This window comes from Aptenodytes patagonicus, chromosome Z (genome assembly GCF_965638725.1).
Source record: "Aptenodytes patagonicus chromosome Z, bAptPat1.pri.cur, whole genome shotgun sequence".
Lineage (NCBI taxonomy): Eukaryota > Metazoa > Chordata > Aves > Sphenisciformes > Spheniscidae > Aptenodytes > Aptenodytes patagonicus.
In genome coordinates, this window is record NC_134982.1 from 50,326,452 (window position 1) to 50,343,389 (window position 16,938).

Genomic DNA, 16,938 nt, shown 5'->3' on the forward strand with positions numbered 1-16,938 from the left:
GTACCAATAAGATGACTGCAGGGAACATAAGAAAGTAAGAAAAGTGTGAAAGAGACCCAGAACTATGAACATTTTAGTTTGCAGAACAATGCACTGCATTGGATAAACCTACTGAACCTACTGAGACAATGCAATGATTGCTATACTTCTGTTCATCTGAACTAAAAAGTATTGGATGTTGCCTAGTGTATAGTGACATCTATTTCAGCACTAGAAAATTAGTAACAAAATAACGAAAATACAAAACCAGCAAATAACCCAATTATAAATTAAAACCCCCCACTTTGATTCCTAGACACAAAGTTCAGAATAAATCACTTGAGTGTTTTTCTACAAAGTCTTTACAACAAAAGGTACCCAGATCAGGGCAAACTAAAATTAAGCTTTAATAGGTTACCTATTACTTTCTAGTTTCTTTACTCCTGAGCATTAAAAAAGACTAGTCATCAGATCCAAGATGACAGAAACGATGACAGAAACTTACCGCACCAGGTCGAGGATTAGGAATTTCCCCATTGTATCGTACCCACTTTGTATGAGACTGTTCTACTGTAGCACTCTGCATGTATTTTCCTTTTGAGAAAACCTCTTCTACAGTAGACAGATTGTATGCACACACTGCTGACAGACCCACATTATTCCTAAAAGTTCAGGAAGAAAGAAAAAAAAAGTCATAGGAGTAATCGTTACTTGTTGCAGTAACCAACTGAGATTAAAAGTACTTATCCAGGAAAAGGCTATACCACACTTACAGTTGTGGGGTGAAGACTCCATATATCACTGGTTCCTTCAATGTTGGAGACTTGAGAATAAAAACATCATTGATAATATTGAAAATTAAATTCTTATCAGGGATGGTACAAATCAATCTGGCCTTGAGAAAGGAAGTCCATTTTTTCTGCAAAGTCCTTAATCCTCCTTGGTCCCTCTTTTGATGTTAAAAAAATAAAAAGGTGTTTGTGAGGAGAATTAGCAGCATTTTTGCATTTAAGAACCACTGCTATACAGCATGAAATTACTGAGCCCTGTTATTTTCTAACATTTCATCTAGAGCAACATCAATAATTGTTAACACATTCACAAACAGAAAAGTAAGGAAGCCACAGGAAAATTAGTTGATGCAACAAAAATAATGCAGAATGGTTTCTATCAACACATGGAGGTAAGATGAGATATGAGACTTATAAAAGACCCATACTTCAGCAACACTTGAAAAGTTGAGATGAGCAATGTACCCTTAGAAAAAACCTGCTTATCAGAACAAGTAAAATAACCATGGAAGTATTATACTCTCCCTTGAGAGAAATAAGTAACGTTGCATTTGTTCTGTGACATCTAAACTGTGATTTAAATTCTAATGTTGCAATATGCACTTAAAATTTGCCTGACATTAATAATTTCATTAGAAGAAATGCAGCAATGGCTTAATCCTGCAAGCAGTTGCCACCTTTATCAAGAATTTGCAGAACCAAGGCTTAAAGAAGGAAAGACACATTGACTAGAAATGTTTCAAAATATTTGATACTCAAGCTATAGCTCTGTTACCTCTCTTAAAAAAGCAGGAATATTTGAACATTATTAATACTTCTCATTCAGTATCCAATACTGTTATGCAAAGTATTAAAGGAAATCTGCAAAATTTATGAAAACAATTAAGTATAAATGCTTATAGATTTGCAACCTGCCATTGATTCCTATTTCAAACAAACAGCAGCAATAAAGCTCTCATATTCCATGATACTCCCCTTTTAAAGCGTGCACAAGCTGTCAGTGGGCAGAAGGCCATAATAATAAGCTCCATGTAAATCTGCCTCCAGCTGCTTGTTTAATGGAAATCTCAAGGGCACTAACTTGTTATTGATGTTTTGACTTCCGTGTTTAAATATAAAAACAGTAAAGTCAAAATAAAACATTTCAACCTCAAAATGAAACAGCTAGATAAATTTCCTGTTGGAAAAAAAAATCCTGAGGAAATTGATACATTCCACTGCAAAGGTTTTTGTTAAATCAACATTTTCTCCTGGAAAAAAGAAACAAAAAACTCTTTCATCAGCAAGACTTTTAACCAACACTCCTGAGTATGTACTTGAACCAGCCTAACACATTGAGGTTTAAACACAGCAAGTGTGACAGAATCAGGCTGCTGGTGACCGTTTTCCTTGAGGCTCTGGCAGTTCTAACAGCTTCATGGAAGTCCCATCTGCTACACCACAGTAAAGAGCTATTCTGCTGTGGACACAGCTACAGTTTTGTTTGTATACAGCTACTTGAAAGTAACTTGACAGCCTATCTGATGCTCAGCTAGAACCAAAGTCAGTTCTTCCCAGGGAGCTGTATTTAAACTTAGAGTTGTTTAAAAAAAAAAAAAAAAAAAAAAAAAAGGAAAGCCAGGGGAGAGACTTTTTCCATTGCTGGGTTTTGTGGTGGTTGTTTTTTTTCCCCCCAGGGGTGGGCAGAACCCTCAGACATACTGAAATTTCACCATTGTGCAAAATTAAATAAAGTATTTTTTCCCAAAGCAACAACTAGGCTTCCCCAGTTCTGAAGAACTGATTGAAATTGCTGATTCACTACGATTCACTAAGTTCGACCACTTCCATTTAATTGGCAATAAGTCCACAATAATAAATGCTTTTTAACACACACACAAAAAATTCTAGTTGAATTAGTAAAATTAAATTGAACTATGTCCCACCTTGCACACTCTAGCTATTCTTGGAATCATCAGTTTTCCAACAAATTCATACTCCACAGACACCTCAGTGAAAAAGAAGTATATCTTGTCATCTTCTCCATCTGTGCTGTTTTGATCTGCTCTTATGACATCAGCAAAAACAAAATTGGGCTCTACAGATACAAAGAGAAGAATTTTATATTATATATGAGACTACTAACTTGATTCCCTCAAAAACCCTCTAGGAGTCCTCTTTCGCCCAAACATCACACTGCATTTACCTGCTCTCCAGTCACTGACCTGCCTACACAGTTTGCTGTTCATAATATGAATAGCATTTCCAAAAAAAATAGAAAGAGAAAAAAACAAACCCACAAACCCTATGTGAAAGCACTAAGATACCCGAGAGATCTCTATGGTCTGATTATCTTGTTACTTCAACGTTCTTCAGTCCACACTCAAGTGTGGTTTTCTAATGGGCCTGGAGAGGTACCCTCCCTTGCCTGCATCTCCTCTATTTCAGCTATTAGCTGAAACACTAAAAATTACAGTATCATTGCAACATGTATTACAAAACTCAGTATCCTGTACTTTTTGGACATAATGCATCCTTTGGAATATGCTAACTTCATGATTTTGGTCCTTTTTGGCAGAAAGCCACAAACCTCTGAGCATTCACAAAACTTGGTGAATTTCGAAATTCAGGAACTGAAATCATCAGGAACCATGATCAGCTCAATTTGGAAATCCATTAGAGACCAAAACCATTCTCTTCCTTACTCTATCATAACTATGCTGCATTATTGCAAGGATGAACAAGTAGATACAAAATAAACTGTAGCCCTTTAATGTCAAGTTGAAGCCTGTATGTCTTGAAGCTGTTTTCATTGTCAATGCTGATAAAAATTCTGAAATTTCAAAATAAAATCTCTTGATGGCAGACATGAGGGCACACACTCACATGTCAGCCAGTACAACAATATCCATTCCCTTTGAGATATTAGACAATTGCCCCTTACCCCAGATAAGACACTTAAACTCTTTGTCTGTAAGTGTGACATTGAAGAAGGAAAAACAATTTGGTTGGGCCAGTTCACACGCCCACTTACCATTAAGCCAAGGTATTGCATACTCTGTTCTCAGAGGGCTCTGATGAGAGTGCCGTGAAATGATAGGCTCACTTCCCAAGAAATTGTAAGAAGTCCCGGAATAAAGCTCCTCATCTTTAACACAAAAACAAATATTTTAGACTTTCTTATGCACTGGATACCAAAAAGGGTACATAAATATTTCAGGAGACTATGTAAGCTTAAACTTCCCACAAGAAAAGATAAACAAGGATTTCCTCTAAATTGCCACAGACATGTCTTCTATGTTTACATTTCTGCTGACGATTCTCAAGGCTAACACTTCCACACTTGGGTTTATTATTGCTCTAATACAAGCAACTTGCAAAAGTCAGCATTGTTTTTGTGGTACTTTAACACTTAACACGTAAACCTACAGTTTATGTACAAACATGCAAATTTACTTAAGAAATGCCACAGAAGTTTTGGAAGTAATTATTTTATTCTCTTTCTATGCCACCATTATTCAAATGAAACTTTTAAGAATTTAGGCAACAATGCAGAGAGTGTGTTCTTTTCTTTCTCATTTCCTGTTTCATGTTACTTTGAGCTTCTCTTTTATGATCTTGTGACACCAGGGTACAGCCATGAACTCTGGTTTCACCAAATCAAGATTCAGTGGTGTCTAACCATGCAGTAATACACTTGCAATAAATACCTCACTTCCGTATTCTGTCTCATGGATGTGTCTTCAGGACAGCTAAAAAATTCTACTTGTTAAATTTACTGAAATGGCAGTAACTGATACTACAAAGGCAGTCAAAGTACATTTAGACTACCTGGACTAAATATGTTAAACACCTGAAAACATAGTTTAAAAAATTAGTATTTTAAAAGTTGCTTCCAAAACAACCTAGGGTTTTAAGTTCTCCTTTTAAGAAACTTGCTAAGGTTGACTACGTAAGTATTTTAACGTCTATCTAGATACACAGTAAAGATATAAAAATATGGACACAATCTACCATTTTGATATTGAGAGACTGGAGAATGACAGCGGAAAAGATCAAACATTTTTATACATAATACTGAGGTATGCAAAATCTGAACTTACCAACCATAACAGATGTATAGCTTTGAGCAGGATCAAATGGACATCTGCCCTTACCATCTTCATTTTTACCTCCAAGTTCAAATGAAATTAAATTCTGCAAAAAATTAAGTTGAAAACCACAAAACAACTGTTAGCACTTTTTCTTTTAGCCACTTGACTCGTGCAAAGGTAACTGAAAAATTAACACTAAATAATGGACTATATCATCAACTTCCAGCAAAGGCATTTTTTGTAATATTATAAAAGGCATAGGCATTTTCAGAAAAATCTTATCCAGTCCAGCAGACAGAGAGGAAATGTGATCCTATGATTTGTGAGAGTGGGACCAGAAGAGAGCAGAAGACGAAAAGTTAAATCCAGACAGGCCTCAAGAAAGAGCACCCAAAAAAGCCAGACACCAGGAAAGGCAGAGAAGTTAATTGATATATGGAAAGAGCTGGCAATTACTGAATTAGCCTGCACAAAAATGGAGAGTTTTAGACATCAAGAAGGCTTTCTGAAATGGATTTAGCAATTTTTGAGATTATGTTAAATTTGTGAGATGCATATAATCCAACTAAATTTTACAATGCAACAAACTACTTTGGCTGCTACTTTGTAAATCCCTTAAAAAACGAGGGAATGAGTATCAGGAAGATGATGGGAGAACTGTAACCACAGTACTGAGGAAGTGATTGGTTATACTGTGTAATGAAGACATTGGAGGCTAAGGGCAATGACTTCTCGCAATGTTCCAGAGGTGATGGCAGGCAGACTTGTAGGCATGGGAGACAAAAAAAAGAACAAAACAATTACAAGATTTCTCAATTACTATGGCTCTTAACAATTCTGAAAGGAGAACGATACAAGAGTCAGCAGCAAGAAAAGGGAGTTTTGATTTTGCGCCAAGACTTCACTCTGAAGCATTCAGCACTATGAAGCTGTGGCATAGCCAGGAGCAGAGACAAGACAAGCAGAGACAGGAATCTGAGAAATTTCAGGGAGATTTGGCAATGCGTGGAAGTCGCAAAGAATGTAATTTCAGTTTTAGAAATTGTTTTTATGCTAATGGACAATACACAAAGAATTATGAAAGCTAAGAAAAAGTAAATCCGCAGTTAAACAAGATGAATCAATAATTCAGTAAGCGCTTTGAAAAAGGAACAGTACGGTTTATTTCCATACTCTATCTTACTGTGGGACAGTGTAATAAATGCTCCAAATGTTACGACTGGCACTGAAATTGTGACAGTCTTTGGGAATGGAGATTAACTCATTGTTTAAATGAGCTGCTTTTAAGTTACAGTTGTTATTGGGTCAAAATGTTTGTACATTCTTACCAGGTAATCGCATGTTGGCTGAAACGCGTTAGTTCCACACACGTAAAGAAAAGTATCATTCAGCTGTTGCAAGACACGCACATAATTACGACACTCTGTCTGTAACAGAGGATGAGAAAAGGACCAGTCTGATAAACCCCATCTTCCACATTCCAACATAAACAAACAATTAAAGTTGTGCTGTCAGCTCATCTGTTGCTACTACTTATGCCACACCGTACCAGTAAGGCTGGGTGATACAATCACCACTGGGACACCATCTCCCTACAATCTCCAGGAGCTCTAGTCCTGCAGCATCTGGTTTCCTACAGCTTGTAGTGCGCAGCTGCCTCAGTGTACCTATCAGGGTAGCATGACCAAGTATCATACGCTCAGCAAGGTGCATCTCAAGTTGTCCCATGAAAACACAAGCTCCAAAGACACATCCAATCCATGGGAACAACTAGTTAAACATGGAGTAAGTTTTAGACTTTGTCATCCCTTGTAAGCCTAGATGGAACAGTAAGTGATAGTCAAGGTTGTCTCTTAAAAGAGAAACCTCTAATACCATTAAATTAGCTACAAAGCTTTGTCACTTATATCTGTCCTTTTTTTTTTTTTTTCCAGTCCTTGATATCAATTGCTCTTTCATCCAAGGAAGCTTCTTAATTCCTTTGGCTCTGAAATACAACAAAGAGTTTGAGCAAAGCCTTGAATAAAGGATACCATAAAGTTTCAGAATAATAACCAAGAAAAACAACTCTAAAACACCCACTTAGAAACAGGGGAAAAAACAGTATCAACAACACCCCTTAATTCTTGCTGGTGCATAGCCAGATACCACCACTGTACTGTAGTTCCATAAACTACTTAAGCAAGTGTAAGCACTGTCCTTACTCTTCCCTCTTATGAGCCAAACCAGGTATTTCTGTGACTGTATGGTGGGTTCAGTATGGCAGAAAACTGAGGGAAAAAAAAGAGCAAAACCAGTTTTCTGTCAGATGAAGTCCTTGAACAGCTGCATAAATGCTTTTTGCTGGCACTAAACAGCATAGTGTTGATGGGTAGGGGAGAGGACTGCTCATTTTAGTGTAAGAAATAGCAGCAGTGGCTTAATACCTTGACCCTTTTGAAACTATTGCACTATGCAAAACACGCGTAAAAGGTTATGAGGAAAAAGCATGGCTGGCAATAAGTGTGATTTGCTAAACTGGGGGTAGGGGAAAAAAAAAGAAGAGAAGTTTGGACCTCTGGCAAAGTACCTATTTATGGGGTCTAACATCCCTTCTAACTAACACCAATAATCTCTGCAGAGGACTGGTGGAGATGCACACACCATCTGCTAAACTGTATGCACATGCACATGAGAGAAATTCACATCTCTCATATTCATCATGGCTGTATGTGAATATTATTACTAGTAACCCCAGCTGAACCTGAGGAACACAAATAACACTCTCTGAGTGCATCCCGAAGAGGCAGTCAAGGAGGAAATGGCCCTTAAATACCTGCCACACCTCGTGTTAGGATAATGTATTGATGGTTGTCAGTCGAAGAAAAGGCAGTAAGCTAAGCCAAGGGAGAGGGAGCCCACTCCCACCTCGAGGAGTCCCACGAATACAGGATGTCTATCAGACCTGGATGCAGCACATGGGGTTTTATAACAATGTGAACCAAAGAGGCTGCAGGTTCAGGGGTGCCGATGTCAAATCCCTAGAAGTGTAGAGTAGGACTGCTTTTTGTATTTGCAGGGCTTGCAGACTTCCACTTTCAAACCTGTGCTGAAAGCCTGACCATCAGCCTTGCCCAGTAAACCCTCACTTTACCGTATCACTAAACGAAGTAGCGCTACGCAAGGGGAAAGGTACATCCACATACAGTCAACCACCTCAAGTAAACCATCTCCACAGAAAGGCAAAATGAGCAAGCCAGCCTGCACACTGGCAGTCATGAGGAGCCCGTGGTTCCCAGAAACACCAAGGGATCCCAGGGGCTGAGCTGCCTGCACTGCCTAGCTGGCAGGAGATCAGGCTGCTCAGGTGCTGGGGAGCTGTCTGAGCGGTCACACCAGCAAGGTGCTACCGCAAGGGGCACACTGGCTGAGCACCACAATAAGGATATATGTAGTTAGTGAAAAATACACTGGTGGAACAGCACTGGCCTAACAAATAAACCCTATGCCCTAAAGCAAAGCAAACAAAATTATCAAGTCATTTCATAAAATCAAATGCTGGGAGGAATTACTGCAATAACAAAACACAACAGTTGCTATCAAATACCTCAGTGAAAGTAATACTGGTTTATCATTTTAACGGAAAAACTGGTAACATTAAGCACCCATCAGGGTGTGTTCAGATTTTCAAATATTCAAATAATATTCACCAGCAAGAAATAATGAACTAAGAATGGAAAAGAAAAAAAAAAAAAGACTAAGCATGCTGCAGTTTCTAAAGCTCAAGTTAATTAAAGAATTTTGGTGATTATTTGAAAATTTTAATTTCAAACAGTTGGAGCCTTTCTTAACATCACTCCTCTTGAAGTGAAATGTATAACATCTTTCTCAAAGTTCAGTAAAAGTACATACCTGTTCTGATTTGCCCTTGACTGCACATTTAGTTCTTTTATCTTCGGTGACCTTCCAGTGTAACTAAGTGAAAAAACAAGCAACAAAAAGGCACATTCAAAGCATTTTAATTCAATGCAAGATCTGAAAATCTTGCAATAACACACAAAAAAAGGCAATCCTAAGACTATCTGCAGCAAATGCAAGCCATTTTGCAAGTAGCTTTCAAAGGTTCAAAGCCATTCTTTCCTGGGGAGGTGACACTTCCAAATGCATGTGGCTTAAGCGGGGCTAAACCACTGCTATTACCTTTTGAGTTCATCATGATGTTTCCCCTCAAATCGCTAATGAAGTTGCCACTGCTATAAGCATTAGGAAAATGCAACTGTAACTGTTTTAAGTACTTCTCAATTTTAAGTATTTCTCAATTTCATTCACACTTGGGGAGGGTGGGGGCGGATCAAAGAAAACTTATTGGACCAATTTACACTATATGGAGAAGTACAACTCTGACAGTTACATGGACTCATAAAACAAGTTTTATATGCTGGTGAAATTGCCCACCACCACCCATGAACATTTTGTTCACATTAAAAATCATATGAGCATCTTCCAAAACATCCTGGGTGGGACTCCATGCCACACCTCTAAGTGTCAGCCTGTGCTGCTGATGGGATGAAAAGCAGGAGCCTGGGATGAACTGGAAGCAATATAATGTTAGCAGACTTCTGCATGGGCTAATCTACTCTGAGAAGCCAACGTCAGCATATCCAGAGTACTTCTCTGAGCATGCTGGATCAGACCTGCCTGCTCACCGCTTGCTGTGCATACACACCTAGAGACACAAAACAGAAGCTGAAACCGAAAGGACAGGGCCCTCATTTCATTTGAAGCACGTCTGCAGCCTGCCACTCCTGAGCAAACTCCAACTTTGCTTCTGTTTCGGATTAGATTACCTTCTGATTCAGATTAACAGGAGATGGCCCACCCCTGATAATAAAAATATGTGTAAGAACCACTATTACAGATGATAGCCAAAGTCTGTCCAGTCCAGCATCCTGTCCCCAAGAAGAAAATACCTAAGGAGACCTCTCATTACTTGTTTATATCCAACTTCTCATTTCTTCTGCTCATCTGATGGCATGTTTTACTCTATAGTGTCTTCCAGAAATAACACAGGAGTAGCCCACACAGCGTATCTCTTTTAGGTACCTACCACCTAAAGCGCAGTGCTACTGATATCAGGAAATGAAGTCAAATTTGGAGTACAATTTTTACATGGAGGATAATGTATTAAAATGCATACCTCATGCTGCTTTTCAGCAATATTCACTGTGTTTAATGCAAAGATCACTTCTCTGGCTCCTACATACAGAACATCTTCGTCTTCACTTAACAGCAAGGTTGAATAGTTTGACGCTTCTGATTCATGAAAATGTATTAGCTGGACCTCTGTTGACATTAAACAAAAAATAGCACCACATGAACAAACATGACCACTTAGGGTCGAGTTTATGGGTCATTTTTCTAAGTTGTCTAACAACTGTTAGGTATCTTAAAAGCAACAAAGGCTAGTTCGGACAACCCATGTAACAGATCAGAGACGCCTCAGAAGTTTGGTTCAGCAGAAACAGCAGCTCCCATCATCAACATCAAAATCACTGGTCCCTGCTTTCTTGCTCAATTTCAAATGCCTAAACAGTTCCTCTTGTGGTGATCCTTATAACTCACGTCTTCCTTCATTTTCTCTACCTGTTAATTCCCTTTTTTCTAACCTTCTATTTCACACATCCACTGTCAGGTCTTTCCTCACCTTTTCTGTTCCACATACCCACCTACTGTGAAAAATCAGGTCAGTCACCACGTCCCTTGCAACTGCCCTGAACAAATCTCACAAAAAGTCCTGCACCTTAAAAGACGACACTTCAACACATTACCACAGCAGAAAGAAGACACAGAAGCTAAAGAGGGACCATATACAGAGGGTCAATAAGCTGATTTTGAAGTGGAGACCAGAGATGAAACACATATGATAGAAAGAAATAACATGAGGGAAAATCAAGATGAAAAGGAAGAAGATGAGAGAAAGAGGGAGACACGGGGGAAAAGGCAGTGGAATGAGGAAGCATGCAGACTGGAACAGAATGGCTTGGAGAAAGATGACACAAAGTGACTAATATACAAGAATATTTTTTCAGCATGTAAAACCATAATGGAAAAATAACTGAAAGCTTGGGAGACCATATTTTGTGCAAGACACTACCACAAGATGAATTAAGTGTGGCTTTTTAAAATACAGGCAGAAAACAATGTATTATTGCTCCCAATTCTAACATTAGAAATTGCACATTTTCAGCTATAATACTCTGGAAATGTTCATTTTAAACTAGATTCTCAAGCATGTCATTTTAAAATCTTTTACTTGGCAGGAAAATTCTCCCCAAATGGATGAACTGGTTCATACAACTCCACATGTTCATTCCTCCACTGAACTAGATTCCCCCTCCTATTCAAAGTAGCCTTCCCATATTTAAATGCAACAATCTTTAGCAGACAGAGACAGGGAGAAATAGCAGGAATGAAAATAAATTCCATTTATTTTGAGTAATTTGGATGTGGTTCTACACTGCATTACCGTAATACCATTAAACAGCAACTTGCCAAATCTTAACTATTATACAAGATAGGAACATCAAGGAGCCTAAGCAGGAACTACAAGCCTTGTCTAGACCATTCTTTCTGAAAAGCTACATAGCGACTCACTAATTGCTACACCAATAAACAGGAAAAACACTTCCTACAGTCATCTCATAAATCAGCTTATTGTTACTATATTCTTAATCTCCATCTAACTTTTCCTACACTATGACTGCTCAGTATTTAACATCCTTATTTAGGGCTGCTTCTTCATACTGCCCATATACTTGTTTGGTTTTGTTCGGTTACAGCACACTCAGGTAAGTAATTGTTGCTAACTAACTAGTAGTAAAGGAGGACCCAAACACAAAACCTTGTAAAACCTAAAAAGCATCCATGCCACATGGAGGTGTGGAGGCGGGGGAGGGGGGGAAGAGGTAAAAGAAAAAAGGATATTCACAAACAGTGGCAAATAACTGCTCTATAGTCCTTGCTCTAGAGTTCTCTTCAGACCCAAACTAAATTATTAAACCAAACACTAAAGGATTCTCTGATCCCTATTACTTCTCTTTGTACCACATTTGCTGACTCCTGCTAATTGTATTGGGAGGTTATGAATATTTGCTGCAACTTCAAATACAGGCAAAGTGGGGTTCTGTGAAAAAGATTGTTTCAATTCTAGGCACCGTATAATGCTGTCAGAAGAGGGCCAAATGCTTATCTTTCCTTCACCTGGTGATTTATTTTGTGCACAGGATGGCTTAGTGTCAAAATACATTTCAGTTTGAAAAAGCATAAAAAAGATTATTAGCTGGAGAGGTGCATTTTGCTAATATGTTCAGACTCGAAGTAAAAATGATTTGATTATAACAAAATACAGCTATTGGGTTTTTCTCTTGAAGCAAGCTTCAGCTGCAAGATTCTTCAGCCGAGAAAGCCAAATTTGAAATTCCTCCTTTAAAAAGCTATGTTTTCAGAACTGCTTGAAGGATCTAAAATCAGTTAACCCAGTAACTAAGTCACTTTTGAATATTCTGGTCTTCAGCACTTCATAGGCTGAGCAAAGCCAGCAACACCTGACCAAACTCACAGAAAGCAGGCTAGAAGAACATACAGCCTCAAGGAGTTTCAGATCCCACAGAAACCCTGAGGTTGTGGCAGTTCCCATATTACACTACTGAAGTTTCTCTTCTTACCTCTGTGTTCCCAAGTGATCCTCGGTACTGGGCCAAATGCTACTGCCACTTCCAGTAACAAACCCCAAACTGCATAAAAAGCACAGAGAGCCATCTTCAGCGTCCTTGCTTTTCAGGGCTCCTTGGATAACTGCGGCAGGTAGTGTTTCTTCAGCAGAAGAAATGCAAATCCCAGAAAGTATTAGAGACCAGGCATTTCAGACCTTGAGCGCAGTGCAACAAGGCAGGCTGGAACAACCGTACAAGTACGCACTTCTCAGCAGATCACTTCTTCAAGGGAACGCACATTTTCCAGGATGCTGCATACAGAGACTGCCCACACTCTCCACAGGCTGCAGAGCTTCTGAGAAGCACGACTGAGCACATTCTTCTGTTTCGTTGCAGAAATAAATGATGCTGTGGAGAGAGGAGGGGAGCAAGAAGTAGAAGAGAAAGCAAACCCAAGTACTGCCAAGAATAGCACGTTGTATGCACCGGTCTTGCAATACTTCTACAGCTGTCTGCATAGCTTAATTTGGATGAAGAGTACATTAATTGGTGAAAATACAATTCTTAAAAACAAGCCACACATTACACGGCAAATAGGCAACAACTGAAAGCAATCATTTCAATCTAGAATGCCAAGTACAAACATTTTGAACTTTCACTTATGTTTAATGCACAAAATTCAACTCTAGTTTACATATTTTCTTACTTTTAATAGTGAGTCGAAGAAAATTCCACCTCTCTGATAAATGATAAACCAAGATAACAAAAATCACTATGGCTAAGTTCAGAGAGCAAAGGACATGAGAAGTGCAGCATTAATCTTAAGCATTGGTTATACAAACCTGCCGCACCTCCCATCCTTGGGATCTTATGAACAGAAGTGTCATTTTTAGCAAAGTCTTTTTATGCTACTAATGCACTCAAGGTATGCGGGAGTAGAAAGAAATACATCTATGGAAACAAAGAGCTAATGTACTGCGTACAAAAATAAAGGGAGAAAATGCTTAAATACTAAAACTGCTAGATAGTCATGAAAGTCAACTCTGTCTGTGAGCCACCCATTACTCTCAGGCCCAGAAAGGGCTCTGGCCTCAGCAATCAACAAAACCGTTCACTGCTTTCTGCACCATCTTCCACGAGTCTCCACTGCTCTCATCTTCCTCCAACCACTCCCAGGTCAAGGCTCTTGAAAGTGTTTACCAGGAGAAACAAGTGCATTCATCAATGACTAGATTACTGCATATGGATACATTTTGGGGGCTGTACACTTGAGGGGTGGAGGTGCAGGGTGAGAAAAGCACATTGTCTTTTGCAGCAGGGCACAGAAGGTGCTAGATTTACACTGTACCATAGTAGTGTGTGTCACCAGTGTGACACTACCAAGAAACACACCACAATCCAAAATAACCATAATACTTAGAGGTTATCCAGCATGAAGGCAAGGGAGGGTTGCAAAATCCTTAGTAGCATCCAAGAGGAAAGGAGTAGCACTTGAGGAGGATGGAAGTAAGAAAATTAGGCGAAGCTGCAGCAAGAACGTCTCTAAAGACAAACATGATTGCTGACAGCCTCTTTAGGAGGGAGAGGCCCCAGGTTTAAGCAGGCAAAGGCAAGGAATCTCTGGGAAGTGCAGCCAGCAGATCTGCTACCAACACAGAAGTAACGTGGCTGAGTAGAAGATGGACAAATACATTAGAAGCTTTTACACCTGCTTTACTAAATGATCACAGCCAAGGTTAAAAAAAATTTTTTAAAGTCTCTTTTATTCCTACAAATCTGTTGTCTACTAAGAAAAAAACCACACAAAACCACAACTTGAGCAAGCTGAACCTGTGACTTAAATAATTTTATGTATTTTTTTAGTTTTGGTAAGCACTTTGGATCAGATCCAATTGTTTGATCATATAAACCATTTTGGTTCTTAAGGCATCATATTTTCAGTTAAGCTTACCAGGCTTGTTTGTCTGTTTTGCACCCCTCCTGTTTATTATCATACATAAGCGATTCCACATTTTGCTCTCCAACACGTTAAAAAGTGCCCACTCAGAGTTGCAAGGTATCATACAAATGTATTCTGAGGCCAATAGCTTTACAGGTGAGTATTTAGAGAGTGAACAGTAGTTCAATGATTAAGTTCAAGGCAGTTCAAGGAATTTTATTTTAATGGAAACGTAAGGGATGAAAGAGCAGTTTGAAGAAAGATCTTTGAGCCATTATTTCTACACACTGTTAATTCTTTTTTTCATGCCACCTTTTGTTACCGAAAAGGCTCCATGTAATAATCAATTCCCCGTTAACTCGATTTTTTTTTTTAAAAAGAGACAGCCAGAACATCATTATTCAGTACCAGTCCCAACAATAAGCAATCATTTATGTACAATACCATAGGTAGAGATGTCTCTAGAAAAGACTTCTGAAGTCCTGTACATTTTCTGGACTTTAAAATAGGATTAGCGAATCTATGCCCTCATAAAGGAAAATCCTGAGTCTCCCTACAGCCACGGTTATACTCCTACTCTAGCTCACCTACCTCAGAAAATGCAAAATTACAACAAAATCTGAAACAAATTACATTACCTTCTGAAGAAGACAAAAGGTCTGGTTGGGTTAGTGCCTACTTTGATGTGTGGCCAGAGAATTGCCCTGGCCACACAAAGCAGAAGTCTGTCATTCATTTCCACTGTATAGGTTTGCAAGACAGGTTCTTTTTCACATTAGTAGGTTTGACTTGTGGGGCATTATTTGTTGATCTAAGGTAAAATTTTGCATGTTAAAAAAGGGGGTGAGACAGACTACAGTGAACGTTACATGCCTAGTCGTGCAAGATCCACTTTGTTCTCATTCCTATTAGTTTAAATAGAGATGAAAATGCACTCAGGATCTTGTCCTTTAATTTAGCCTTCAATTTAATTACTCTCTCCCTGCCCTCCCTTCCCTGTGCTGAAAATTATCTGGAATAACTCCTTCACTGACATCCACTGGGAAGTCATCCATAATCTAATATGAACCTGTTTTTAGATAACACAAGGGGTGGGGTGGGGGGGGAGCCCAGACAATGGCCTAATTTCCAAATTAGCTCAGCTCCATCAGTGTTCACTGGCTTTGATTAGATTTGATCTGAGTGCTTTGCATTTCTGGAAAGTTAGGTCTCCTAATGCTTTAGGTTTTACTCCTAAAAATGAGCCACAATTTGTTTGAAAACAAGATCATTTAAGAAGCAAAGCAGAAAGAAACTTGAAATGCTTAGTTACATAATTAATCTCTAATTAAAAGTGACCACAGGTCTACTTTTCTGTTTTCTGTAAAAATGCTGAAAATTTTCTGAGATAAATTTAAACCAGTAATTTTAATTTAGGCACTCTGCTGCTGCTGCTTTTAAATCAATATATAATGACGAACTGGAGCAAAATAATATGTACACTACTCGCATGAGTTTTCCATAATGCATGTATTTATGGTGACTAGAAACAGGGCAACTATAGAAGAAGAAACAATTAACAGAGCTCCTGTCAGTTTGGCAGAGCACAGCTGGAATTCAGAGCTGTGAACATTCCCATTGACGTGCACAATTTTAGTGCACAGGCAGAGAAATGGGAAGAGACAACTTTCCGCGCTCTCAAAGGACAGAAAATCAAAACTGTTAGAAAGAAAAATTTCAGGCTGCCTAAGTGCTAACAGGCAATACTAGCACAAATTATGAAAGCAGGGAGTTGCGATGGCATATCCTGACTGTTACCAAAATTGAAAAACATTTGGCTCTCACATCGTCTGTGTCAGTGGGCATCAAAGAAACAGTCCACCTACTGGAAAAATGCAAAACGCTAGCCCTGCAATGGCAGAAGCTGAGAAACCAACAACGGGAAGACGACTGCCATCTTTGCCATCCTCTGGGACACAGGCAAAGTAAGCACAAAGAGATATTTGTGAACATAAAATGTCAGCTTTCACAGATGTCAATTCAGCAACCCTTATCAGCACCAAATTATTTTTTTGATAGGTAATAAAACACAGCATCAAAAACCCAGAGGTCAGTGTCTTTTCCCCCAGTCAGCATGGTAAAGCTGGATTCAAGTGTGCATCTTGTACGCCACAATACTTGCACAAGCTATCTAAATGCTGGAATTTCAAAGTTAGGAAATGCCCAATTTTGCAACCCTGGTTTTGAAATCTTTTTTTCTTCTAATAAATACTTAGTTGCATTGTGCAACTTCTGAATTCTGCTCAGTATTACACAAATTGCTAAATGGATCTATCTTTATCTTCTCTATGAAGGTTAAAACCGTATGAGAATTTACTGACATGCCCACAGCAGTCAGCATTATAGCTGGGATCCTTGCGATTCCCAAGAAATGATCATTAGCATCACAGAGTATCCAGCCTCTCCCTGCAGAAAGCCAGAAGGGC

At 38.9% G+C, this 16,938-nt stretch overlaps 1 protein-coding gene across 6 annotated transcripts in view; it reads right to left on the bottom strand.

Moving 5' to 3' along the window:
- The window catches only part of SEMA4D (semaphorin 4D), a 102,399-nt gene that overhangs the window by 25,006 nt on the left and 60,455 nt on the right, over positions 1–16,938 (bottom strand). For 5 of the 6 annotated variants that reach the window (XM_076361570.1, XM_076361568.1, XM_076361569.1 and 2 more), the window contains exons 3-11: positions 12,547–12,942; positions 10,020–10,165; positions 8,735–8,797; positions 6,172–6,270; positions 4,853–4,946; positions 3,784–3,897; positions 2,696–2,847; positions 753–928; positions 485–641 (exon numbers count right to left, since the gene is read on the bottom strand). In XM_076361570.1, coding sequence (XP_076217685.1) covers positions 485–641; positions 753–928; positions 2,696–2,847; positions 3,784–3,897; positions 4,853–4,946; positions 6,172–6,270; positions 8,735–8,797; positions 10,020–10,165; positions 12,547–12,640 — 1,095 coding nt within the window. In that variant the 5' untranslated portion in view covers positions 12,641–12,942. The remainder of the gene's footprint in view (positions 1–484; positions 642–752; positions 929–2,695; positions 2,848–3,783; positions 3,898–4,852; positions 4,947–6,171; positions 6,271–8,734; positions 8,798–10,019; positions 10,166–12,546; positions 12,943–16,938) is intronic. The other variant, XM_076361567.1, reaches the window with a different exon arrangement.